This window comes from Ambystoma mexicanum, chromosome 5p (genome assembly GCF_040938575.1).
Source record: "Ambystoma mexicanum isolate Mex_15411 chromosome 5p, UKY_AmexF1_1, whole genome shotgun sequence".
In the NCBI taxonomy this organism is placed as follows: domain Eukaryota; kingdom Metazoa; phylum Chordata; class Amphibia; order Caudata; family Ambystomatidae; genus Ambystoma; species Ambystoma mexicanum.
Genome location: NC_090930.1, coordinates 443,284,845 through 443,311,456, shown reverse-complemented (window position 1 = coordinate 443,311,456; position 26,612 = coordinate 443,284,845). Strand labels below are relative to the sequence as shown.

Here is a 26,612-nt window from a genome sequence, read left to right as displayed (position 1 = left end):
GATGGAGTAATTAACACCTCTGCCAGAGGGAAATGCCTTCATTTGCAAGCTTAATAACACGAGTGATTTAAAGTCAGACCTATCGTGACAAGTTAGCTTGGAGACCCCACTATTTAATTCAAGAAGTATGTCAGAAGCTGAGCTCAGACACATTCTGAATAAACTCAAACCCTCTCCACGCAAAGGAGACTTATTTCCTGACATGGCAATTAAACCTTGTTCTGAATTACTCATCAGCTCAATTATGAGAATCATTAATGCCTCCTTAAAGGAAGGCTGTGTTCCTACACACCTGAAGTGTGCCTGGATCACCTCTCTTTTTAAAAAAACAGGGCCTAAATCCCACAATTCCAACAAATTATCGACCAATAACAAATGCCCCCTTCCTTCTTAAAATATTGGATAGGGTGGCCCATGAACAAGTACTAGAACATGTAAAGAATAATACCGTTCTGATCAACTTTCAATCCGACTTTCAGCCAGGTATCAGTACAGAATCCACCCTCTTAGATTTAAAGTCTTAACATGATGAGAAAGATAAATGAAGGACAAACTATGTTGTTGAGGGCCCTAAACCTGTCTGCAGCTTTTGATTTAGCGGATCATCCGCTACTTCTAAAAATATTACAAGAAGTTGCTCATTTCAGTGATCCGACTCTAGCATGGATGCAATCCTTCTTGGGTAAGAGGACCATGAGAGTCTGCAGTAAGCTAAACCGGTTCCTCTGAGTTATGGGGTTCCTCAGGGCGCCTGTGTGTCAACAATTCTATATAACATCTTTGCAATGCCACTATTCAAATTGCTGGAGGAGAACAAAATGTGCTTTTCAAACTACGCAGACAATACCAAGTGCCTTATCACACTGACTGGGGATTATCTGGAAGATGCAAGAATGGTGATGAAGACCTACAACTTCATCCATGATTGGATGTCATGAGTGGGTTGGCACTCAACTGTGATAAAACCGAAAATGATGGTTTTATGTTCAAGCTCCTGACTGAAACATATTAGCACAGAAGAGCAAAGATTCCAAATTGGTGATTGCACAATTATGACTAAAGATAACATAAAGATACTGGGAGTCACTTTTGACCAATCACTATCTGTGAAGGCTCTGGTGAGTAGTCTCGTATCCTTCTCTGCCTATTACATCAGACTACTGCTTCATATACGTCCCTATCTGTCCCAGAAAAACTGTGGGACTGTGGCAAGAGCTATTATATGCTCTAGGATCGACTACTGCGGCATCCTATTGGTGAGGATTGGGAGGGGAGAGATGGCCAGATTGCAAGTGATACAGAATAGCACAGTAAAAGCCATTCTGGGATTTAACAAATATGATCATGTGTCCGATGCTAGGGGAAGTCTCCACTAGCTACTGATAGTCTAGGATAGAGTCGGGCTGCTAACCATCACCAAAAATCGTTTAGCAGGACAATACCCAGTCTGCGTGGTGAATAGTCTGAATAAGAAGAGAAAAACTAGGACCTTGAGATTTAATTAGCTTAAAATATTAGAGGTTCCTAGATCCAATATGACCCGGGTCCATAGATGTGCATTCTGGGTGGCAGCATCTCAGAACTGGAATGCCTTGACCATTGACCCCAGAAGCTGTGAGTCACTAGAAAGCTTTAAAAGAAAACACACCTATTTAGGTAGGCCTCTATTTAGCCTAGATAGCTACTTGTAGGTATGATAGTTTTGTCCATAACCATCTTTGTCGGGACTCCAGCTCCAGCTCTCACTCATAATGTCTGCCAGATTGCCAAGCTCTCTGCTTGATCGGCAGCCTTATTTGTATTTATATATATCTGGTTAGCTCATAGTCTGCAGGCCCCATGAAGAAATAAGTCTAATTTGCATACATATGAAACCCTAGTCTGATTAAATATTATTAAGAGTTTAGTGAAGGAAGTTCAGTGAATGGGCAGTAGTGTGAGAATAAATCTGGTCACCATATCTTTGACAGGTTTAATAAATAAATCTATACCTGCACACCAGTTTGTTCAACAAGCAGCTTCCCCATCCCCTCCGCCCCCTTCTCCAGCCTTTATAAAATTGCATGGAAACAATTGCTCTACCTTGCAAAAAACAGTGACCTGTAAGCAATGTTCCACACTATTATAATGCAGGGATGCACTCACTAAATTGCATTGCTACATGCCAGGGCTCAGAGTTGTCACGCACAAGGAGAATGGACATTAAAAAGAAACATTGTCACGTAGATAACGCAGACAAGTAAATAATAACATTCTAGGGGGTGCCCTACCATTTCAATATCGCACCCTTGAAAATGCTACAATGCTTTGGATGCAATGAGCCAGTGAAAGGCACACTCTGCATCAAGACCTGCTGATTTAGAAAAGATATCACTGTGTCAAGCAGCATAACACAGTTATAAATAAAACATAATGCTGCACAAAAGTGGAAAACCCTAAATGTACCAAGAAGCCTGGAAACGAAAGAAGCTCTTAAAATGATTGTTCTACAACTCATACCCAACTTGATTTGATATGATATGATATTTTATTTCTATCGCGCTTGTACACAGTATTTCAGAGCGGGACAAGGCAAGGGAGGGGAACAGAGGAGAACAAAAACAACGATCTTACTAGGCCCAGTGACATTGAGAACACGCAAGTGCATGGGAGAGGGGAGGGGAGTGGAAAAGTGCTTGGAAGGGGGAGAAATGGAAAAGTGCGGAGCAAAGGAGAAACAGATAAATAATAATAGATAAATAAATAATAAAGGCAACAAACAGTGGTAGTGCAGCCAGCAAGTGCTGCTATTAAGGCAGCAGACAGGGTAGGTGTGATAAGTGCAGGAAGATAAAAGGGCGGGGGGACCTGATGGGTACAGATACAGACCAAAGTGCAAGGGGTGGCCCGGAGTCAGTGCGGGAGGGTGAGCAGGTTCCTGGGCCCGGCGGACAGAGGGTGGCCAAGTGCATGGTGCCAGAAGAGAACAGATCAGCAGGGGAGAGGGTGGGCGAAGGCAGAAGCAAAGAGGAAGGTCTTGAGGTGTTTGTGGAACCGGAGATGGTTCTCGTCAAGTTTTAGAGTGGAAGGGAGGCTGTTCAGTGAGCTTCTGGGGGAAGGAGAGGAAGGGTAGAGTACCTCTGAGGAGGTGCAGTAGGAAGTTTGACTTTTTAGATACAACAGAGAAGTGGGCGGAGAAGGAAAGTGTGTAATCAAAGATGTCCCCGAGATACTTAGCCTCACAGGTGTGTGTAGGAGGAGGGCCAAGGGAGGCCGGCAAGAGAGTGAGGGGAAAGGATGGAGAAGGTGTGCCGATGAGGAGGATCTCAGTCTTGCACAGTTGCACTGGCTTCTTCAAAATAGCAGGCACTTTAAGGGAACTTTCACCATGATGCGCTCTTTCTGCTTTAAGGAGGAGCACCAGGCTCCACTCCATACATATGCTGCAAGAGCTACAGCAGAGACATACATATGCTGCAAGAGCTACAGCACAGAGCTAAAGCTTTCTCAAGCCAGACCTAAAGGTCCAAAAGCTATATCTTGAAGGTTCCCCTAGCAGGACTCACATGTGCCAAATACAATTTGTACACCTTTCAGTAGAATGTGGTGAGCAAGGAAAGTCAACATAAGTTATATGAGCTGCTGGGAAGTATTTAGTTTGGCCTGTATCCCAGAAGAGTCTGCTTGGCTTGGCCTGCTGCTACTTTAACTCCTCTGGTTGACTAGTTTTATGGAAATATACTTATGTGACTTTATCTCGCTGTGTTTGGCAATGTGTGTAAAGGTGCATTTGAAAAGTTCAACGGATTTAGAGGTTTAATGGTCATATGTAATGGTCACGAAGTTAAGTCTCCATCTCATTTGGATGTTAGATTTATGGCGCACTTTGTATTCGCTTATCGTTCCCCCAGTTTCGGGAGGATAGCTCAGGGGCAACGTGCTCGCCTTGGAAGCAAGACGACATGAAGCACTACAGGTTCGATCCCCTGGTCCTCGCTTAGAAACCTCTGGGTATTAAGCGCGTTATAAATACCCAATCATGTCATATCAGGGAGTGCCTGCTCATAGGGTGATGATGCCCAAAACCCAGGAGCTGGTTTTCGCTCCGGCTTATCAAATCTTTAATTCGATCATTCAAACGTGAACTGAAGCAGTGGTCCGTTGCTACAGTAATAGCAGCGATAACTAAGGAGCGGGTGTTACTATCTGTTTGTCTGGTAATTAGAAGCAAGAACAGCTGTTCTTAGTTTACATTGTTTAGCACCAGTATCTGCGACCCTTATTACGCATGTCTTGTAGCTTTGTCACGTAAACGATCATTCTAAATTTGGCTCTCAATTAGAGAAATGAAAATAGAGAAAAAACCGGGAACACTGCTGAGTAAAATACATGTGGTTTCGTGCCAAAGTAGATTTAGAAAATGAACATTCATTGGCACATTGCCCCTGATGCCATCCCAAGTGCAGCTGTTTCTGCTTCCTCTGTGCCGGATGCTCGCATCTTTTCTTTGTAGTTACAAGTACATGTTTTTAACATTAGCATCCGCGTGTTTACAGGCTGTGCCTCTGCTCCCACTGGCGATGCTGTAACATATGCCATTTCATTTTGCAGGAGGAGGCGGAGAGTTGCCTGTCACAGACTTCAAATGCACCTGGTACTACGAAGAGCCTATACACTGCACGTGGCATCTCGAGACGGACGCGCCTCCCCTCGCAAAGTACATTTTAATGTACAGGTTGGTTTTTCCAAACACGTTGTAATGACAAGCAATATCTGGAGCCAACAGCATGCAGGGTAAAAGACAGACAGCTGGCAGAAGTGTGCACCATACTTAGCAGAACATGTCCTGTTCTTTGACCTCTCAGATTTGATAGGAAACATTGGGAAGCAATGTGTTACATTCTGCTTTAGTTGAACGTGGAAATCGAGGATTGTGCACAGGAATATTTGGCAAAATGGCTTCTAGAGCACGTGCAGCACACACACGCACATACACACACACACAACACAAACACACTAATGCTATTAATCGTTCTATGTGGGACAGACCTGTTGCGCACGGATCACACGTGTTGAGGGTTTGCATGCATCCAATATACCATTCCTTCTATAGAAAAGGGACTAGCATGTACTCACTTCCACAGCGCTGACCGTGAGGGGAGGATAACCCAAGGGAATGCACTTCTATGCATTATCTTTTTCTGATTGCTAGTTCTTTCTGGCCTATAGGCCTGCCACTGGCCCACGTCATCCTCACCTATGGATTTGATGTTTGCACCTGTGTGGAGTACACCCGGATGATATTCCAATTGCAAAAGGATGAGCGTGTATTGTTGGCCTCTTGGTGCAGTTGATTCCCATCCGTAAAACAGATTAAGTAACTATTTGCCAAACATAAACCCTGTCAATCCAGAGATCAGGGTTTGTTCTAGAATGTGGAAATGTTATGCAAACACCACAGTTGGCAGTGAAGGCTTTTTTTTGGGGGGGTGACAGCGCCCAAAATGGCCGTGGAAGCTACAACCCAATCACCAAAGAGGGGTTCCACACTTTCTTTTCACCCACAGCTACAGAAATCCTTGCACCACCCATAATGGGGATCATGGTAATGAGTAGCAGAGCATTTGCTTCCACAACAAATTCCTGTTCTTTTCTATGTTGGCCTGCCATTTGCACACAAAATCTTCAAAATAGTCTTTACTTATTGACTCCTGTCCTCGCATACACATTTGGAGATGGGGAGGAGCAAGCAATTTTTGATTACTGAAATTCCTATCTAAATTCTGAAATGTCACAAAAATGCACTGATATTGCCTTTATTTAAAAACACCATTGAGACAATAGAAGATAAGAGGAGGACACAAATGCAGAGAAGGGGGCAGGGAAGAAGCAAATTAACACTGGTAATGGATTAAAATGAAGTGAAACCTCTTACCATATGAACTATGGGAATTCTCTCTATTAGGCTTTGGCAACCAGTTTGGCCAGTCATTTACAGCCAAGTAAGTTGATCTACCTACCGGAAAATGTCACCTCGACATTTTGTTTTCTCTCTACAATAGTATGCTTTTGTGGCTACCAGTCGGCTGACATGTATAAATCCAAGTCCTATGTATGCCCCATCATGCCAGCAACACTTCTCCCATGGCTCTTCTGAGCCAGAGGTGTGCTCATGACCATCCGCTATGCACCCTTCAATCATTTGAGCAAAGGCTCATGTCTACATTCTCCTTCACTAGAGCCGAACATGACAGTAGAGCAGTTTGCCTTAGTGTCTTCTTTGTGGAACCTCCTTCACTTGGAGCGCACTGAGAGGTATCTTAAGAAAGGCCCTAGAACTGTTTCCTGGTCCAAGCGTGTATTCCATTCCTCTCCAGGGAGCTGCAATGGCAAGTATGCGCCCTGTACGCTTCATAATACAGCTGAGGATTTCATCTGCAACAAATAGCCAAAATATATGCTTAACATCTTTTATCAGGAATAACAGAAATGATGGGATAATGTTTAAGTGCGCCCACATAGAGGGATCTTTAAAGGAAGGGAAAAGTGATCTAGCACTTTTACGACTGTGGTCTTCAGTCCTTCCCTCTCTCTCCAAAATGTCTCTGGATTCTTGGCAGGCAAACTGTCAATCAGTCTCTGGGTTGTATATTATTTCACACTTCGTGTATACTCTTTTGTTGACGCCATCAAATTGTCTCTGTGATTCTCCTCGTGGTCTGGGATAGCTGGCAGCACTATCCTAGGTGCCCTCCATCATCTGCATGAGGAGGCATCACATTATTTAGCAAGTGTTGTACCCCAGGGTTATCTGGTTTCGTTGCACCCCCCCTTAATCCCCCTCCAGATCTGTTGTGGCCGTTCCCACTGGTGAACCTCCTTGGCTATCGGAGTAAGTATGAGGCTTCTCCGCTGCTGCTTTGCTTTACCACTGAAAGGGCCTTTGGAGAATCCCATTCAACACTGATTTAAAATTCCTCCACTTAACTTCTCCTCCTCCCCTCTCCACATTATATTACATGCTCGCCCCTCTTTTCTTTTCTGCTCTTTTTTCCCATCCCTACTTTGATGTCTCTCCCACTATCTGCTTGTCTCTTCACTCCTCTGACTTGCTGTTTCTGTCTTCCTTCCCCCTCTACTCTTTTCCATCTTTCCACCACCTCCTCCATCCTTCTGCTTATTTGTTCTCCCTCTTCTGCTCAGCTCACTTCCTTAACCACCTGCTCAGCTATATTGTCTCTCCCTGTCTCTCGCTTTTTGCAACTCTTACCGCCTTCTCCCTCTTTTCTATCTCCACCCTGTGCCCTATTCTTCCTCCTCATCTACTCTTCTGTTCCCCACCTTTGGTATTCTTTTATCATTATTATTATTATTATTGTATTGATTGAGCGTGACCTGGCTTCGAGAAGCAACAGATCGCTTTACACAGGTATACAACAATACAGATGTACAGCAGAGCTCTTTACAGAGGTATACAACAGTACAGATGCATAACGGAATGCTTTCTCTCACTCTTTCTCTCACGTTTTCCCTCTCCCTCTTCCATCTTTGCTCCTCCACTCTTTAATCCCTCCCTTCCTCCTCCACTCTACTTGGTCCCACCTTTGCTTTGCCTCTCTCTCTCCTCGACCTGCATCGTTCTCTCGATTCTTTTTCTGGCCAAGGCTGCCTGGACGTCCCACTCTTCTGCAAATATGTTCTGTAGGGCTCCTGTGCCTGGTCACAAGTCCCTTGGTGCATATTTGCTGGGTGGCCAAAGGCAGCAACATAACAGCTGGGCCACGGAGTCAGAGCAGCCCGGGTTGTCCTGATGGCATGGGGGGGGCTATAAATTCTCCTTAGCCGGGCTGTGTATGCCAGAAGCAGCAGGAGGGGGCCTCAACAGGTTCATTCCAGATGAGGCCACACATGCTAGGAGCAGGCCTGCACTTGTAGGATCAGGGGAGGTTCTATGCAGTCCTCCCACCTGAGCCGTGTGTCTTTGGTGTACAAGGGACTCAGAGCGGGCCGGCCTAAGGAAGGGGCAGGCCCAGCAGCAATCATAGGGTGCTCCCCTTCCTGATGGGGAGCACTGCCTAGAAATCAGAACGAACTGACAGCTATGTTACTTTGTGCGGTACCCCCCGCTGAACGGGCAGCAGCGTTGTAGATTGTCCAGTGCCGTGGCAGTGATCTCTTGCACTGTGACCCTCCTGGTAAAAGAGCGCAGTGTTGCAGAACGTCCCGAGCCGTAGTGGCGACTCAGGTGCCACATTAAACTACTTCACTACTTCAGGCTGCAACGGTGAGAGCAGCGAGGTGGCGCCCACTCCTATCAATGGGGACCCACAGGCAGGATCAACCAGGTAGTTTGGTTTTGTACGGGCACTGAGCAGCGTGCCAGCGCAACCCTTCAAAGTGAGGGGCAGGTCTCTACAACTGTAATAACAGTTCTCTGCTTGTGCCTTAGCAGCACATCTTTATTGTGTACGGTTCCCTCGCCTTGCAATGCCCTCTGGGCGACCCTTCATTAAAGGTGCATCCGGGGGTTACGGGCTGTAACACTTTACTTTTTTATACAAATAACACGTACCTTACAGTCCTCTAAAAGGGGTTATGGGTTAACTTTATGTACTATGGCCTCCTGAACCGTTTTTAAGCCCTTTTTAAACGGGCCTCTGCCCACAACATGAGACACAGGTGGTGGACACCTATTATCTTAGACTTGAAAATGGCAGGAGCAGAGCTGAAGCTTTAGGGCAACTGGTCCTGTACACTCTTTTTGATATAGTCATTCATTTATGTCTTCTCACGCTCTCAGTTGATAATGGACTTAGGCAAATTGCACAGCAGTAAAGGTGTTCCTTTCTAACTTCTAGTTCGCAGTAAGTGATTTTGGACCACTGCTTTGTGAGGTCCGAAAGGATCTCTTCGCGCTCCTTTTTAATGTCTATGTAGCACTGCTCATCAGTCTCATTCCCTCTATGTGATCTAAGTGTGCAACTACGCTGACTGCATGCAGATCCAGCTCTGTCTAAAGGTGAACAAGGAGGGCCAGACCCAGGCTTTAGTCACTGCCTATTGGCAATGAATTCTCACTGTGAAAAAAGGAAAATCATGATTGCAGGGGCACATATGGCCAACTGGGCCACCATGATCTGGCCTCAAAACTAAACACTTTCACGGCCCCAGATGATAATAAAATAAATTGTTCGGATCGACTCCTACCTTGGTGTGGCACAACAGGTGTGGACTGGACTGGAAGACCTTCCCTAACCTCAAAAGGATCTTACCCTTCTTTATGTTTCCTAATAGAGTCGGTGGTTTTATCACTTGTGCTCTCAGACCTGGAATATGCTAACAGCATATTTCAGGGGATCTCAAAATGGGCGAGCTGCAGCGAGCACAGAATGCCATGACCCATCTCTTCCTCCTGCCTAGTAAATGGAATAACAGCCCAGAAGCCATTTCATCTTTGCACTGGCTCCCAGGTAATACACAAGTGCAGTTTAAATCTTCATGCTTCGCCCAGAGAGCACTGCTTGTCCTGGGCCCCAAATTCCATCCTTATACTCCTACTCAGAATCTGCATGTTCCTGCTGTTGTTTTGGGGATCTATAGAACAAAGAAAAGCAGGTTGAAGATCATGCTTTCTTAGTTTTACCTGCGAAAATAAATTAATGATCTTGTTCTGATATTAAGACTGACCCTGAGCAGTGGGGCTATACTTAGAAATAAAAAAAAGACTTGTTTTTTCAGGAGATTTAGGGTCCCACCTTAATGATCAGCATCTATATAGCACCTGGAGGCACCACTAGCGATGACACATGCCCTAAAGAAAAACTGTTTAACAAGGGAGCTGGTCAAGATGTTGTGGTCTTCTTACTGCGGGCTGCTTTTGCATTGTCTGCAGACAAAACAAAGGCAGTAGGACAGGAAGGACTATGGGAGAACTTGGGACGTGGGTACATGGGGTGATTTGTGGCAAGAATCGTTAATGCTACTCCGTTTGGTTTCTTTGGGAGGATCCAACCCTCTGTTTGAGACAAAAGAAAGGTTTAAGAATCGAGAGATCCAAGGGACTCGAACTATAGCCTTCTTGATCACAAACTGCTTGATTAAGAAAATAGAGGTCTGGGCAGAGGAGGAGGGTGGGGATTTTGACATTGGTTACCTTCATTTATTTTAAATCGTTCTCCCAAGAATTAAGAGACTGATTTTCCCAGTCTAGGAGTCATTCGAAATATCCAAAGAGTGGGGATTTCCATCAAAAACGGTTATTCCATCTACACTGGCACTGAGCCATTCGTGTATTGGTTCATTTGCACATACGTTTCATTTAGACAATTGGATTCAGTAGAAGGTTCATGCCTCAACCAAGCCTATTATTGACACTTGCCTTTTCAGCCTTCTGCTCCAAAAGGTAGAGTGAGCACCCTTCATAAAAAGCATGCCACAGACTAAACAATGGGGACTCAGTGAGCACTCTTAAATGGGGAAGATAAACAAAGGTAGCAGACTGACAGTGATGTACACTGGTGCACTCCTAAACAGGCTCTGCTCAATCTTTATTGGCATTTGAGCCCAGAGTATGTTTCTAACTTCACTGTTTTCCTTTAATAATTATTTTGTGTAGTTGTTACATATTACAGTGTCTTGCCTGTTTATACTGTTTTAATTTAAAGGCTTGTGCTTGAAGATCGGCTTATTGATGCAAACACCTTCCGACCTCTTCCAGCCTTCTGCATATCTTGCTCCTCTCTTCAGCCGTCATCAAACTCTCCCCATGCCCACATTCCACAACTTGTGTGTTCCACATTCCAACAAGGTGCCTAGCTTTTGGAACACACAAGGACCACAGGATACAACTCATCCCCCCTTTCCGACATACACTCACCAAGAGGATCTAGAGATGCAGCTAACATACAACAACGTTATCTTAGAGAAAGGGAAAACATGATATTGAATAATAAACATGGGAAAGAAAAAAAGTAACTAAAACATGGTCATCATATTAACATTGATGCTCATGAACCCCATGCCTGAGTGAACTGTAAATCCCTTACATTATGTTAATGCATCTTGTAGTCTCTTGACCAAACAGGTGCTTTCTGAACTCTCCTATTGCATGCATATAGCCCTCTGCTAGTATCAGACCTTAGTCTGTAAGATCCTTGGTCCATTCAAAATCCTTGGTGACCTGATGGTTCACGCAACCTGCCATCTACTTGTTTTACATTATCTTCATCTTACCTCCCTTCATTCACATTTCCCTCCTCCTCCAAACTTACTTCTGCCCCATCCTCTGCTGGCGATCCTTCCTCCTCCTACATACACACTTTACTTTCCGCTTGATCACATCTATCGTTCTACTTCACCACACGAGACTTCTCCCACCAAATTTCCTATATTTAATTATTCTATTAAAATTCCATATCGACCCGTTCTGTATCCTTAAAGCATTCGAAAATACCTTGCTCGCTCTCATGGGTTCTGAAAATGTGGACAAGTCTTTACTTATCGGACATGCCTTCTTTACCTGCGCCCCACAAATATGTCTCTTAACTTCTAGTGGTGAAACAACCTCACTTCCCTACATTGGGCCTGATTCATGAAACGTTTTCCTATGGGATTGCGCCATTATAAAACACTTCCATGAATCAGGCCCATATTGTTTAACCATGACGGATTACGTTTATTGTTAGGATTCCTGCTCCTCATAATTCGGAAAGGAGATATTTCTGTCACTCTATTGGGAGATGATCTAATACTCCACAATCTGTCTTCCAGAGTTTTACTAATCTCCATGTTATTCCTTTTAGCTTGTTCATCGTTTTCACCACCACTCTGTTAAACCCCTCAACTAGACCACTGCTTTCAGATGGTAATAAAATGAGTAATTCCATTTAATCCCACATTTAGTAGCATACTCTACCATCAAAACTCCTTTAAACTGGAGACCAGTGTCACTTATCACTACATCAGAATATCCTTCTTTCCCGTGTCGAGAGGCAACCGAATACGTCATACATAGCGTCCGTTCCTCCCCCACCTCTATACCGTAGAAACGAGGGGAGTACGTCATTTATGGTGTCAGCCCGTTGCACGTAAGAATTAGAGACGCTACTCACTAAGGCAGCCCTACTGACCTTATCCTGGAACCATCGAAGAAGAGATGAATCTGCAACCTCAAGACTGAACCTGGTATAATTAAAGGATGATAACAAGTGGTATCACTGCTAAATTGACACACAAAGACATGAAGCAGATATGCACTCACCATGAAGATACACGGACACTAGGTCAAATGAGCACTTAGACATGAAGAATGGTATCTGCATTCAATAGACGCTAGAAACATATCATAACCAATGTATACGCCAAAACGCAAGATGCATAAGAATACATATAAAGCTTGCTTAACGCAGAAGTGCAACAGTAAGGAGTGGCCATTTTGTAGAAAATGTACGGCACAACCACGTTAGATTGAATGGAGAATCCAAAGATGCCTCAAGGCTGCAGAGAGATTTGGTTTGCTAAATTTGCTGAAACACAGGCCTGTGTAGGCCAGACAGTGGCTACGCAGCTCTCGTCCAAGGTTACTGTAGAAAAGGGTGGTTTGGATAGCTTTCAAGAAGAACAGAAGATAATAATTCTCTTTGTCCCTTTTTTCCTTAGTGATTGTTAAACTAAAACAACCTCCTTGTATGAATGCTGCCACCACCTCCTCTTTCTTTCTCAACCTTTTCTTGAGCAATTGTCATTGGTAATACTGACAAAACATCTGCTACTCTATTTTGTGCACCTGGTACATATTTTATCTGAAAGTTAAATCTGTGAAGTTTCAGACTTAAGCACGCTCTACATAGAGTAACCCATATGATATGATAGTTTATTTAGAACGCACTTAATACCCAGAGGTTTCTAATGGTGGAGCCATGGATCGAACCTGTGTTGCTCCGTGTCATCTTGCTTCCAAGGCGTGCACGTTGCCCCTGAGCTATCCTCCCCATGTCATTCCCTTTACAGTTAGAACTTCTACTGAAGGCGTGTGATCCATGCACATCGTAAAAGAGTTACCCCAACGATACTACTTGAAGTACCCTATTCTCCAAGCACATGCAATTAAGTCCCGTTAAATAACATAATGTCTGGATTCTATATCAGAAACTGCTTTTCATGCATGGCATATTTTTTCTTTGCCATGCACTATTTGTGATAACAACAGTGTATGGCTCCTAGGCCCTTCCCACTGACATTTACCTTAATTGGAATCGTTTGCCCATTAAAAATCCTTCTAGAAACTGTGTATGCAAATCCACTTTTTAAATTTTCTTTTTTTTGTAACATATTATTTTTTTTAAGGAAAGAAACTACAAAGAGGGAGTACACAATAACCAAACATAACCATATGATCACATTGCCACTGAGGTGCTCTTGGTGATCTTATAGTTCTCACGCAGCAAACGTGCATGCAACGATTCGCATAGTAGGGAGCCTTATGCCGCTTGCCAGTCCAGGGTCCCCCTCCACCCACCAGCACCGCTGGCTCCAACACCTCCCATCTGTGGTCAGTACTTTGCATACCATCTGGGGCTCGGCGGCTTACATACCACCACTGCATATACGGAAAAAGGGGGACTAGATGCTTTGGAACTTACCCGGCTTCCCCAAACGCAATGCTGTCATTTTGTTCCCCACAACTGTGTCCCAGCATTTCACCCACCACATAGTTATAGCGGGCCCCTCTGGGTTCTTTCAGAGGCGTGCTATGGTGAGCTTAGCTTCTGTTAGAAGGTGCATGATTAACTCTACAATTGGGCCCAACAGGGAAAAAGCCCAATCTATGTGTTACCCAGAAGCACTATCGCAGGGGACTGCCAACCCAGTGATCTGCTAAATTTGTGTCAGGACCTTCCTCAGGAATCATGCTGACTTCCCGCAAGACCACAGAAGGTGGAGAAGTGAGCCTGTCTCTGAGCATCCCCTCTAGCACAACGGGGACAGTGAAGGATTGCTCCTATGCAGGATTTCTGGTGTGACGTACCAACTATAGCACACCTTTACTGCCCCTTCCCTGTTTGTGATGCATCTGGAGCTTTTGACCTTACAGGCCCAGATTCAGCTCCACTCCTCCGCCCCTGGCTCTCTCCCAAGTCCCTTTCCCACCTGGTCATATACCTTGCCTCTAAGCGCTCCGGCCATCTGTGTGAGTTCTAGTGCATTAAGTTCTCTACCACCATGTGTTTTTGGGAGATTCTGCAACATCCAATGCCGGAGTATGGCATACCTAAATCTCTCTTCCTCCAGGATCCGAAGCTTAACTTTGCACCTCTCGAAGGACAGGGAGATACCATTGCTGAAAAAATCTTTCATTTGAGATAGACCACCCTCCCGCCATTTATGGAACTCTGCCTGGCCCATGCCCGGTGTGAAATCTGGGTTCCCCCAAACTGGGGTAAAAGGCCCTAAGGAAGTGTCAACACCCCATCTCCTGACCACCCTCTTCCAGCAACAAACAGTGTTCTTGGTAGAAGCCAGTGTGCCTCCCCTTTTTAATTTTTAAAAGCTTCCTCACACTCATCATTCCATTCAAACTTGACCTCTGTTTTTAATGAACATTGTAGTGGTTGAGTGATATCTGCAAAAGCCTTAATAAACTTATTAGAATATTCTGCGAGTGCTGAAAACGCACATCATCCTTGTTCGTTGGTGCAGATTCATTCTCATTTTCCTTTAAGGCTTCATGTTTAGCTTGAACCCCTGGCCATGGGCCATATGTCCTAAATATGCCACCTCCTTCTCCCTAAACTTACATTTGTTTACCTCTATGGATACATCCTATATCTTCATCTCAACAGCACAGCATTCAACCTGTCTTAATGTTCTTTGTTACCTTTCCCATGAACTAATATGTTATCTCGATATGCCAGCATTCCTTTTGTGCCCTTCAAAATAAGTAAGATCATTCTTTGAAATACTGATGCTGCTGAGGCAAAATCAAATGGAATTCTACAATATCCATATAGATTATAGAGTGTTATAAATGATTTGAGGCTCCTGCAATCTAATGTGATGATATGTTTCCGACAAATCTACCATGGTGAACATGTCTACACTTCATAAATAGCTTGGCATGTCTGAAATTATCGGTAATGGATAACTTGTATGTTCGTGTTCATGTTTCTCAAATCTACGCACACCCTGATCTTTCTACTCTTCTTCAAAGCCACCCATGTCGGACTTCTGCAGATTAAATCATTACCATGTCCTTAAATCATTACCATGTCCTTAAATCATTACCATGTCCTTAAATCATTACCATGTCCTTTCACTGTTATTCTGGATTGATGCTCTTTTTATTCTTTAATTTTCCTTGAGCACAACTGAGTGAGTTCAATTTTCTTTGCTATGGCCATTGTTTCCACCAAAGAAAGATCTCCACAAATCCACAGACTTCTTGTATTATAGAGTTGTTGGTGTGTTTTATTATTTGATCTCTTTGGAGCTCTCCTGTAGTTATTCCTGGGTGGAACCTACAGGACAAGGGCAGCGTCTTCAGGGAAGAAACATATCCCTCTGTGGTCTCATCTATCTTTTGTGCCTTGGAATGAAACTTGGACCTATTAATTGCAATGCTCAACTCCAGCACAGAATACAAATAATGTTGTCTCAAGGTTTTCTCATATACATCCATGTCACCTGCCGCTACATTAGTTATTGAGATGTGTGGCAACGCCTGATATTTGCGTTGTCCTTCTGGACCAAGTGCATGCAGCAACAAGGATTTCTTATTTTCCGAGATAGATCATAATGTTCTACTGCTGTCAAATAAGTCCTCTAGTATTCTTTCCACTCCCACTATGGTATGGTCGGTTCCTCAGGATTCGGCCAAAAGCTTTCAGGTGGATTAACTGTAATTGTTTGAATCTTAACTGTTAATGCTTTAATCACTCATCACTCTGTGAATGCAAAGTTCCAGTTATATTTTCAAGGATATTGTCTTAGATAACTCTATAATCAATTCTATTATCTGTTACATTTCTTCTCAAATACTTTCTATTGTTTACCATTATTTCATTTTAATTTCTTTGACTGAAGGATAGTGTGTGTATGTGTCTATGCTTGCTTCTGTCACCTTGGTAACCATGTTCCATTTTGTTACCCTACTGTAGTTTTGTGTCAATGTAGGTCACATTATAGGGTCCTTTTCTCTAATATTCAAGTGCAGGAGTGCTCACAGAGACTTTCCCACCTCTGAGCTTTCAGTCCAATGTCATTTAAACGTATGGCAACAGCAAGGTTTACGTACAGTCGACTCGCCGCTGTCATATTTGGTCGAGAACGTTGGTGTTCCATGTTCTTTCCGTGGGTCTACACTGCAGGTATGTTACCCACCTGTCGCCAAAATGTTGTTAAAGAAATGTACTGGAAGATTTAATGAAGATCTGTTTATTGCTGTCAACACCTGTGGATTTCCTCCAGCCTCCCACCCATCTCTACTTTCTACAACCTTCATTCCACTCTCCAAGTGCCCAAATTCCACTACTTCTCTGTTCATAGGCACCGAGTACAAGGGGGCAGAAGAGGCCCTTGCCCCTGTACTCCTTGAACAACAGGGGCAGGAGTGCCCCCATTGAAAATCTTCAAGCATGGTATGGTAATGTTTATTTTTATAGAGCCTATACACAAGACAAATGTTTCAAAGCGCTTGAGCGTGCGGGGGGGCAAGGGGAGAAAAACAACAGTTATTCAGAGCCCTTCAATTTCTGAACGATACAAATCTGCCGATCAGGCAGATTAAGTGCATAAATACATATAACAGGATAGGTAAAAGCAAATGGGTCTGATGACAATTCTGCAGTTTTTCCAAGAGTATAGGGCACAAACTTGCAGGAGGGAATACAAGGGGTCAATATGAGACGATCTTCAGGCATGGTATGATCAGATTGTGTGAGTGGACAGCAGGTACAGGGGGGGGGGGATAAGTGGAGAGGGGGAACAAGTGCGACCAGTTAGTCAGAGAAACTGGTAAGTACTGACAGAAGTCGTTTTCATGGGCCAAGCGCAGTAGCAGTGGGGCAAGGCAAGTGCTGGATGACTGGCGAGGGAACCAAGGACCTGTGAGACTTTGAGGTACGCCCAACGGCCAGTCGGCATGCTGTGTGGAAGGGGAGGGGGAGAGGAGAGAGGGGTTAGCAGAGCAGAGGGAGAGAGAAGGAAGAGGAGAAGAGGAATGTCTTAAGGAGTTTCTGGAACCTAAGGAGATCAGGCTCAATACGGAGGGCGGCAGGGAGGCTGTTCCAGAGGGAGGCCCCTGCTGAGGATAAAGATCTCCCTCCGAATCTCTGCTCAGAGAACCGGCTCACTCACAGAAGGTTGGAGGTAGATGAGCGGACGGCCCGGGAGGGACAGTATTTGGGAAGTACATGGACTCATTGAAAGATTTAAAAAATATAAAAATCGTGACTGAAGGCTAGGCTGCAGGGTTTCTGCACTTCTCCTGCTGGCCGCAGGCTTGCTGAAGTGTTAGCATGCATCTTGCAAATTTAACAAGTGCTGCTCACTTGAAAGTGGGGAGGCCGCAGGATGCCAATCCATACCAAATGCCTCTGCAGCTTCCTCTCCCTGGGCCTTTCTTATGACGTCGACATCCGATGGTCTGTGGACCTGCAGTTGCCTGTGAACAGCAGCAGCGTATCCAGGCGTTTCCAGGGCCGTGCTGTCAGCCTTTCAGTTATGTTCCTGGGAAAACAAGGGATGTGAAATATGGAAATTCTAGAAATTGGTTGACGTTCTTTTTTGTAAGGTTAAACGTGTTTTACCAATTGATGTTTTTTTAAACATTGTGGGTTTTTTGTAAGTTTAAACATTGTGTTTAACCATAGGAAAAAAATCAACCAATTTCCAGAATTTCCATATTTCACAAACCCAATATTTCTGTTTGCTTCTTTTATTATGAATTGTGCGTTTTAGCTCATTGTTTTTATGTTCATTCTTTAGTGTCTCCATTTGCTATTTCTTTCTTTTGTCTTAGATTTTTTAAATTTGTCTTGCTTTGACTTTCTACATTTCACAATATTTCCATTGTTTCTTTCCCTTCCCTCTCATTCCGACTCGTTTTTCTGTTCTTCTCAGCTGTCAATTCCTCCCTTTTTTCTTTGCTTCTCATCTGCCTCCCACCCTCACTTTATTTTGCAGCACTCTCTCTCCCTCGCTCTCTCTGAAATGGCGGCTCAGCCTTCCACCCGACTCCAATCTTCACAACCTCTCTATGGAGATTTCCCGGAGAGAAAGAGGCAGGGAGAGGACGAGAGGTAGAAACATGGAGGGTAGAAGCAGGAGGGAAGTCAGGGTGGGCGAGAATAGAACAAGAGCCCAGGCAAGTGGGTTTGGGATGAGAGGTGAGCAAAGAATAAAGAATGAGGGAGTGACATATGGAAAGAGAGAATGAGGCATGAGAAGAAGGGAGGTTGAGGGAGAAGGACCGAGGGACATTGAGGAGGGTGAGTGGGAGGGATGGAAGGAAAAAAGGCAAGAGGAGGGGAACGTATTACCATAGTTGAAACATGAAAACTGTACACTAGAGGCCCCTGGGTAAGAGCCTGAGAGGTGCATCTCTGTTAATCATGCCCTAGAAATAAAATGTGTGTACCTCCAATTTAACATATATGCATTGAGCTATCTAACACAGTACACACCCAGAGCAAAAGCGAATCAAGGACAATAATTTGGTAGCATCAGTCTACTGATCTTCCTTTCTATGTGCTCTTGCCTTTGTATTGCGTACACTCCCCCTTCACCTTTAACCCAGACACCTTACGTCTGCACCTTCTGACCACCAATTGGGTTTACCACCACTCTCATGCAGTACGCGTATCCTTGCCATTTCACTTGGTCTGTCTGGGGGGATCCAAGAGGAGGACTCCTCTCCTCTGCAAGATCTGAGCAATGCATCCCCAGCCCTTGTTCTATCTTGAGCTTGAGTGTGCTCCAACAGTGCCTCGCTGAACACCGTGGCTATCCCCCAGCAGGCTGCTGGAGAACGGTTATGGGGGCCTTGCACCTTGCTGTGAAAGGCAGACTCCTGCACCTCCTGCATCCTGGAATGGGACATTTTGCGGCTTAAATAATGTCAGTTTGAAGAACAACATTGTACTTTTTGCTGCATTTTTTAAGCTCAATTTCAATTGAGTCGAGTGTGCGAGTTGGTGCTAGCATGCAGGAAATATTGCAATTGGAAATATAACCAATATCCTTAGGGTGGCATCAAAATTTGGAAACTACATATACTACTTTGTATGGTGTATGATGAAAATAAAGGGTCACTATTATTAAATGTGGAGCAGTACTAGTCTATTAAACCATGCGTGAGGGTTTTTGGAATAGCATACACTGCAAACTGAATCACCTAATTTTGGCAGGTGAGGCACAGTGAGATTGAATGATTCGCCCAGGATTACATACTTTCGTTTTGTAGTGATGCCGGAATTTGAGACTAGTCTGAAATGTAGATACTTGACCATGTCTCAGCTGAAGTTGGGACAAATATTTGTTAATGTGTGGGTTTGAAAACCTTAAATAATACTGCCTTTTATAGAGATAACTTTAAAAGTACACAAGTCACATGACACACCAACTTGACAACTTATAAGTGTAGAAACATGTTGATCAAAAGTAGTATGTGTCATCTCATTTTGAATCATAAATAACATGGAGGAGACCACTTCTGTTTGCACCTTTGCACCATAACAATGCATGCTGGCAGAAAACCAAGTGGATTTGGCAGGGGCACCTGGAAGAACAGGCAAACTAACTTCAACTGCCGAAGCAAAATCTTACAGCCGTTAAAAGCTTTTACTGCCACTTTTTCCACTCTGCATGACTTGGAAACTGACCATCTTATGATTATAGTTTTATTTTCCGCATCTTGAATCTAAACCTAAAAATTCCAGCATGCAAATGAATAACCTACAAAAATCTCCTACCGATTTATGGTGAAACGAAATGCCTGAAAATGTTATTGTTTCACACAGTTTATCGCTTCTTCTGTACCCCCATAATTTCTAATAACCTAACAAGTTACGCCTAATTTTAAGAAAAGAAATGCCAGAGCAATAGTCACTGCCTATTACTTGTTTCCTCACTTATCACTTCTCGTTGTAAATGGTCTGCTGCTAAGATGGGTTAAAAAGACTTTACTGGGACGCCATTGAGGTGCCGGTGAGGCACTCCAAGAAACAAAATCAATGAGGCATGATTTTGAACATTTGGTGTCAGCACATATCTAGTGAAGGTGCCTGCTGTTTTGTAACCTCGTTTTCTGCCCTTTTGGAGCAAGGAATCTGAAAGAATCCGGAAGCAAGAGTTGGAGATTGCAGCTCTCATAGGCTATCCCTCATTGAAGGGGGGCACCACCTCAGGGGCAAAGCTCATGGTTTCATCCACAGTGTATTACAAATCTCATTGTTCATGTGCTCTTTGTGGAGGTCCTACCAAGAATAGAACTAACTCTTGTGCGGCGCAACTTATATATGTATGCTGTTTTCAGCTAGAAAATGACATCTTGCCTAAAACATTTTTAAGATGATGTTAAAGGTATGTTTCTATTTTCTTGTGATTTTTTTTTTTGTTGTAGGTATGACAACACAAATCGTGAATGCCAGGAGTATACTCATACGCAAGGTCCCAGCAATGGATGTACATTTGTTAACCGGAAATATGATGCTCTAGACAATATTAACATTTTGATCACGGACAGTTCTATGAAACTCGGACGCTTCTACACCTCTTTCGACCCTCATGATATTTGTAAGTGCCAACCTTTTTTGTATAAGTTATGTTTCAATATTGGTGTTTGTACAGGAGTCGTCATTAGAATCATGGAGTAAATACCCCACATACTTCTGTTAAGTGCAATTGCAGTATACATTGAAGTGGGGTTAATTAGGCGCGATGAGGTCCTTTTTAACCAGAACTTGTGTAATAATAATAGGACATCATGTGAAATTACCACACATGCAGGCATTGCGCAAGCACTACAATTGCAAACATGCAGGACTGGTGTTCAGAATATCTGTTTAGGTGGGCTCAAAAACAGTGGTGCCCTATAGAGCGCCCCAAAATATATAAGTAAAATGCAATTGTTAAAATCACTGTGTGTGTGGTGGATTTTCACGATGCAAAATTTCTTGCAATATTACTTGTTAGGGTGTGCTCCCAAAGAATGGGAGTAAGAGCTCAAAAAGTGCAATAACTGAGTTTGGATATTTTTTCTGCAAACCTTCTAGTTCTAAATGAGAGCGCTGGAGTGTGTTGAGCAGAGTAAAGGTGTACTGTTGGCGTTCTTATTTGCATGACAACTTGCAGGAATAGGCAGAAAGAAAAGCCAAAATAAACCATGACAGTCAGACAAAGCACAGGGGAAGATCCTTCAGTTTGACAAGTTGTTTTGTGGGTTGTGTACAAAACAAGAGACGTCTGGAGCCACCAACAAAGATAGCTACATTATTTAAACAACACAGTTGACTTCCAATTGGCTTCAAAAGGTAACCCTGAGGGAGAAGTCTTATAAACAATATAATACCTCTATTAAATGTTTCTAATTATAGGTTTGATATTAAAATGTTGAGATCTGGAAGAGGGAAGCGGGTATGGCAAAGGTTGGCACAGCGTCCTCTAGAGAAAACCAACAAAAAGAACAAAAAGTAGTGATTCCGGTGTACCAACACCGGATCCGGAGACGCTGATCATGTAGTCCACACTGCTGCTGGTTATGTATCAGTCCTATCCTTATCACATCAATATCATAAGCATACATAGGTCATCTGTAGTTGTATAAAGCATCCTTTATTTTCTTCTTTAGATCATCTTGACAGAGGGGAAGAGGGATCCATCATTGGCAATGTTCTACAATGACATACATAGTGTGTATTAACAACAGAAGATATGCATAAAACAGGATTATAACATCACTATTACACTTATTTAAATACAAATATGAGTTCAGCTTAACTACCTACGATCTGTATAGGTTATGAAGAGGATATACTAGTTTGCACTCAATGCTGGTTACTACCTTCCAGACTACAAAAATAACATGTATTTATGGTGTTCAAATGCTGGTCCCTACCTGCTCATGAGGAGAAATGTCTCATTAATGAGAATAGTGATCTAGGCCCTCTTCAGCAACCGGTTTCTTCAGTAGCCCTAGAGAAATTATTAAAAATTGGTACCATCATTCAAATCAAAACCCCTGTCCTCATGTGCGCCAACTACAGACTCGGTGTGATTTCAAGGAACGCATTAAAATATATAGAGTACCTTGCAGCTTGGTAAGCCCCCAAAGTGCTTGTCCAGTGTGCTCAAGAATGAGACTATCAACAGGGTTAGTGTGATCTATAAAAATGAAATGTGGAAAGATCAAAAAAATATTCTTTTGTGTGTATATGTATAGAAGCTTCTATGGAATGCCTCATGCCATTAAATGCCATTGTTGTCCATAGTTTAAAGTTAAGGCGCTAGGTTAGCTGCCGTGCCCGAGGAACAGTGGCGGAAATCGCTACTTCGCTTACCGATGCTCTCAGAAACTGATGTTAAATGCTTGCTTGTTACTGGGGATGCAGCAGATTGACACATCCTCAAGATGGCGCCTGCATGTTCAGCTGTAACGTCACGCACTGTGTGACGTACCGGATTATGTGGTATGCTTAAACATATCACTGGTTCCAGCCAGTATCCGTAGTATTACTGTGTCACTGCTCATCTAAAATCTTTAAAGAATTCAAATTGTCATCTATGGCACTAAAAGCAAGTTGATCCAGATTGCTTATGCCCTGTTACTAGGCTCCCGCAAATTGTGTGTACTTTAAATAAAATACGGCGTGGTAATTGTGGTGTGGTCACTTTACAATAAATGTGCGACAGTGGAGCAGCACACTCCAGGAGTGAACAACTGGTGTCCATGTGAGTGATTGTGTGGCCTGCTGTGTGATCACGGCCTGCATCATTAGCCTGGCCCGTGTGCCCATGGAGCCAGGGACTGTGAGGTGGGTAAGCCCACCTCCACTGTTCCGCCGGGTTATTGCAGGGTGCCCCCTGCCTGTTCATCTGTGTGACCACAGCACAGCATCCGCTGTATTTGCTGGGTGCCCCAGCAACTGTATGTTTGGACCCTGTGCTCCGGGGGTCCAGATGTAACATTGGCGGCTAGGCAGAAGACCCACGCTGCAGAACTGAGGCCCCCACCCTACCTTCATCAGCTGGTAGAGTGTGGAGGCCCTGCTGCATAACGGTGTGCGTCCTGTGCCGCAGGCGGCGAAATTGTGCTCTAGTCCGCAATTGGAGTGTTTGAATAACTTGGGCATCTGTCCATTTGGAACCATTACATAGAAAACTGTTCATTCCTTTTTCTACCCCCAAGAAATGTGTAGAATGAGTCTTGTTTTGTTTTTTGGCATAAAAAAGCCGCAGATTTATTTTCACAATATCATAAAACCACATTGCACACATTAGTGGAAATAACTCTGAAGATGCAGCGACTGCTCTGTGTCCAACTATCTGCTTCCCCCTTATTTTCACAAAGTCCAGTACAGGCCCAACTCTCCCAACCCTTTCCGCCTGAGCCTTGCCTGCCCAAGCAGGTGTTCCTGGGCAGGCAGAGTGCCGTTTCCTTGGGGGAAGCTGAGCCCTTGTTGTTACTCATGTTCTTTTGGAAGAATTATTCTTTATTTATTTTTCCCCTTGGGGGAAGCTGAGCCCTTGTTGTTACTCATGTTATTTTGGAAGAATTATTCTTTATTTATTTTTGGAAGAATTATTCCCCCCAGAAGCCCCTGCCGCCCCTTACCGCTTAGGCTCCCAAGGGACGCTGGTCCTGGAAGAGCGAAGACCCTTCTGGATTTCTCCTTGCTCAACCGGAGTCTGTCTCTTGTGTTTGGTAGCCCAAACACGGCCACAGCGCCTCATCGTCCTGCGACGTCGACGACCAGGTTTGTCTGTTCCTTGCCCTACTGTAGGGTGGGTGGGTGGGTGGGAAAACAGAATCCTCCTGATGGTCCTGCGGGCGGGCGTCCTTCTGCCAAGGCTGGATGGAAGCTGCCTGCAGTAAGGAGCCCGCCCGCTATAAGTGGGGTAGCTCCGCCCCTTTCTTTGTAGCCCTTCGCAGGCTTTCCTGATTTTTGCTGTGCTTTCTGTTGTGGCCTCCCCTTCTTCCCGAGAGGGAAGGGGGAGGACAGAAGGAGGACACCGCCCGGGTTATCGGGGTGCCTCCTCCATTTTCCTTTGGTTTTGTTCGTCGTCACTGGCAGGGACGCAGTAAGGTGGTGCGCGGCCCTCCACATGTGCATGTGAAGAGAGGGGGCCAGTGTGTCAGTCTGCACTCGGCTGTGCAAGCAGGGGGGAAAGGAGGCTTGCTGCGCTCCGGTTCGGAGCTTCAAGAAAAATAAAAAAAGGACCTTGGTTTGTCTGCCTGCACTCGGCTGTGCCAGGAGAGCGGGTAAGAAGGTTTGCTGAGCTCAGGTTCGTTGATGGGAAAATATATATACAAGAACCTCGGCTGCCTTTATCTGCTCTGGGTGGGAGTTTGTCAATGTGTGCCTGCTTCTCTCGTCGACTGACATGGGCCAGGCGGTGGTGACATTTTGAGCGCTCCAGGTCTGTCCTGTAGCATATGGAGAGAGGTTCAACGCACAGGAAGAGAAAGGTGGTGTGTGCAAGTGTGCTCCACAACGAAGTCATCAAACGCAGCATAGAGGGATGTGAGGAAGGTCTCGTGGGGCACCCTTCCCCAAAATTGCATTTAAAAAACTAATAAGTTCAGCCCTGTCGACTATCAATGCCACATCTTTGTTCATTGCTTTTCGAAAGGTTACGCTGATCTATGCTTGTGGGACGGGTGTTATATGCCCAGGAGTTTGTGGGTGCCTGGAACAGTCCAAACAAGTGTTGGAAACACAAGTGCCCGGAGGTTTGCTGGGGGACGGTCCAAGACTGCAAACCCTGTGTAGAAGGAAAAGTGCACGTCTGCACTGGCTGGACAGTGCAGGGTCACAAGCTCACCAGTCAAGTGTGGGAGTGAGGGCACCAGAGGGTGGCGGCTCCCAGTGAGTAATTTTGCAAGCGCTTGCCAATGCACAGTCTGAGTAAAGGTGGTACATATGTGGGCACTGGCCACACTAACCTTTAATACACGCCATGGGTGGTGAAGGAGAGGTGCCCAGGTGGCTACTGGAGCATATCATCAACACGGAAAGCTAGCTCCACTTTGTGGTTTTGACGTGGTGGGAGCACCTGCACCTCGATGGACTGCATGGGTAGAAAATCCTGAACTTTACTTTGAGGCTGTGCAGATAAATGAGAGGGCAAAACGGCCAACAATGTTTATTCAGTGGGTCCCGCTGTTCAAAAGTTTTTCAAAACGCTGCGGCCCAGCGACCTCTCATATGCTGCCGCCATTGAGGCCCTGAATTACTATTTCATTCGAATGATCAACCGTGACTACGAACGGTTCAGGATGAGATCTGCAAGACATGAGGAAGGAGACAGCTTGGACGCATTTCATGGCAGGCTACGGCAGATCACGCTATCCTGCGCTTCAGGAAACTATGAGGACGATGAGATTAAGGTACAAATAATATATGCTTGCAGCTCAGTCAAATTTAAGGAAGCAGGTCCTCAGAGAGCCTGGTTTAACAATGGAGAGGATCCTGGAAGTGGGCCGGTCCCAGGAGCTGGCATAGGTGCGAGCGTCTGCCACGGACGTGTCCAGGCAGCAGTTAAAGATAGAGGGTCCCATGCAACGGGTGAAGCTGGATGAGGTGTTGGCTGTTGGAAAATGGCAAAGAACTAAGCTGGTGAGAAGAGGGAAGTGGCAGCAAAAGGAGGCTGGCACAGGGCTATGGCCACAGTGTGGATGGGGCCTCCCACACACACAATGTGCGGCCAAAAGATACACGTGTGGTAGGTGTGGAAAAGAAGACCATTTCACAAGTGTCTGTCCAGCCTCATCGCCGGCTGTCAATCGCACAGTAGTGACTGCATCAAAGGAAGACACTCGACAAGTAATTGGAAGTAGACGGCTCAGATCGTTCGTTGCTCAGCTGCCGTTACCTGAGGGAGGACACCCCGTTTGTGAAGACGATGAGGACAAGGATGTGTTTTTCCTGTCGTGCACACAAGGAAGTGCCCAGGGGTATCTCCAGCAAGCGTGGGAGGACCGGAGCGAGGTTCCCCGGGGTGAAGAATTTGATCCTGGGATTTGGAATCGCCAGGTGCAGAAAGGGCCACCTGCCTCCAATAAAATAGTGGGTGTGCAGACTGGAAGGCACCCAATGTAGTTGTGCTCAGTTATCTGGTCTGTGATGTTGTTGTTTGGTTATAGAAAAAGGAGTGCGGTGTGGCCCCTTTAAAATAAATGCATTGCCTGATAAGAGCCCGAGTCATGACTCTGTCATGACTGGAGTTAATAAAAAAGGCCTCTGCTTGCACGTGCAGCAGTGCAGCAGCAGACTCCAGGAGTGAATAACGGGTGTCCGTGTAAGTGTTTGTGTGCCCTGCCGTGTGCTCACAGCCTGTGTAATTAGCCTGGCCCCTCTGCCTACGGAGCCAGGGACTATGAGGTGGGTGAGCCCACCTTCAGTGTTGGACTATGTAAG

The 26,612-nt window shown here is 44.7% G+C and overlaps 1 protein-coding gene across 2 annotated transcripts in view; it reads left to right on the top strand.

The window, feature by feature from the left end:
* Positions 1-26,612, top strand: part of IL13RA1 (interleukin 13 receptor subunit alpha 1) — a 441,624-nt gene that overhangs the window by 226,215 nt on the left and 188,797 nt on the right. For both annotated transcript variants that reach the window (XM_069612844.1, XM_069612845.1), the window contains 2 exons: positions 4,591-4,714; positions 20,597-20,769. In XM_069612844.1, the coding sequence (XP_069468945.1) occupies positions 4,591-4,714; positions 20,597-20,769 (297 nt within the window). The remainder of the gene's footprint in view (positions 1-4,590; positions 4,715-20,596; positions 20,770-26,612) is intronic.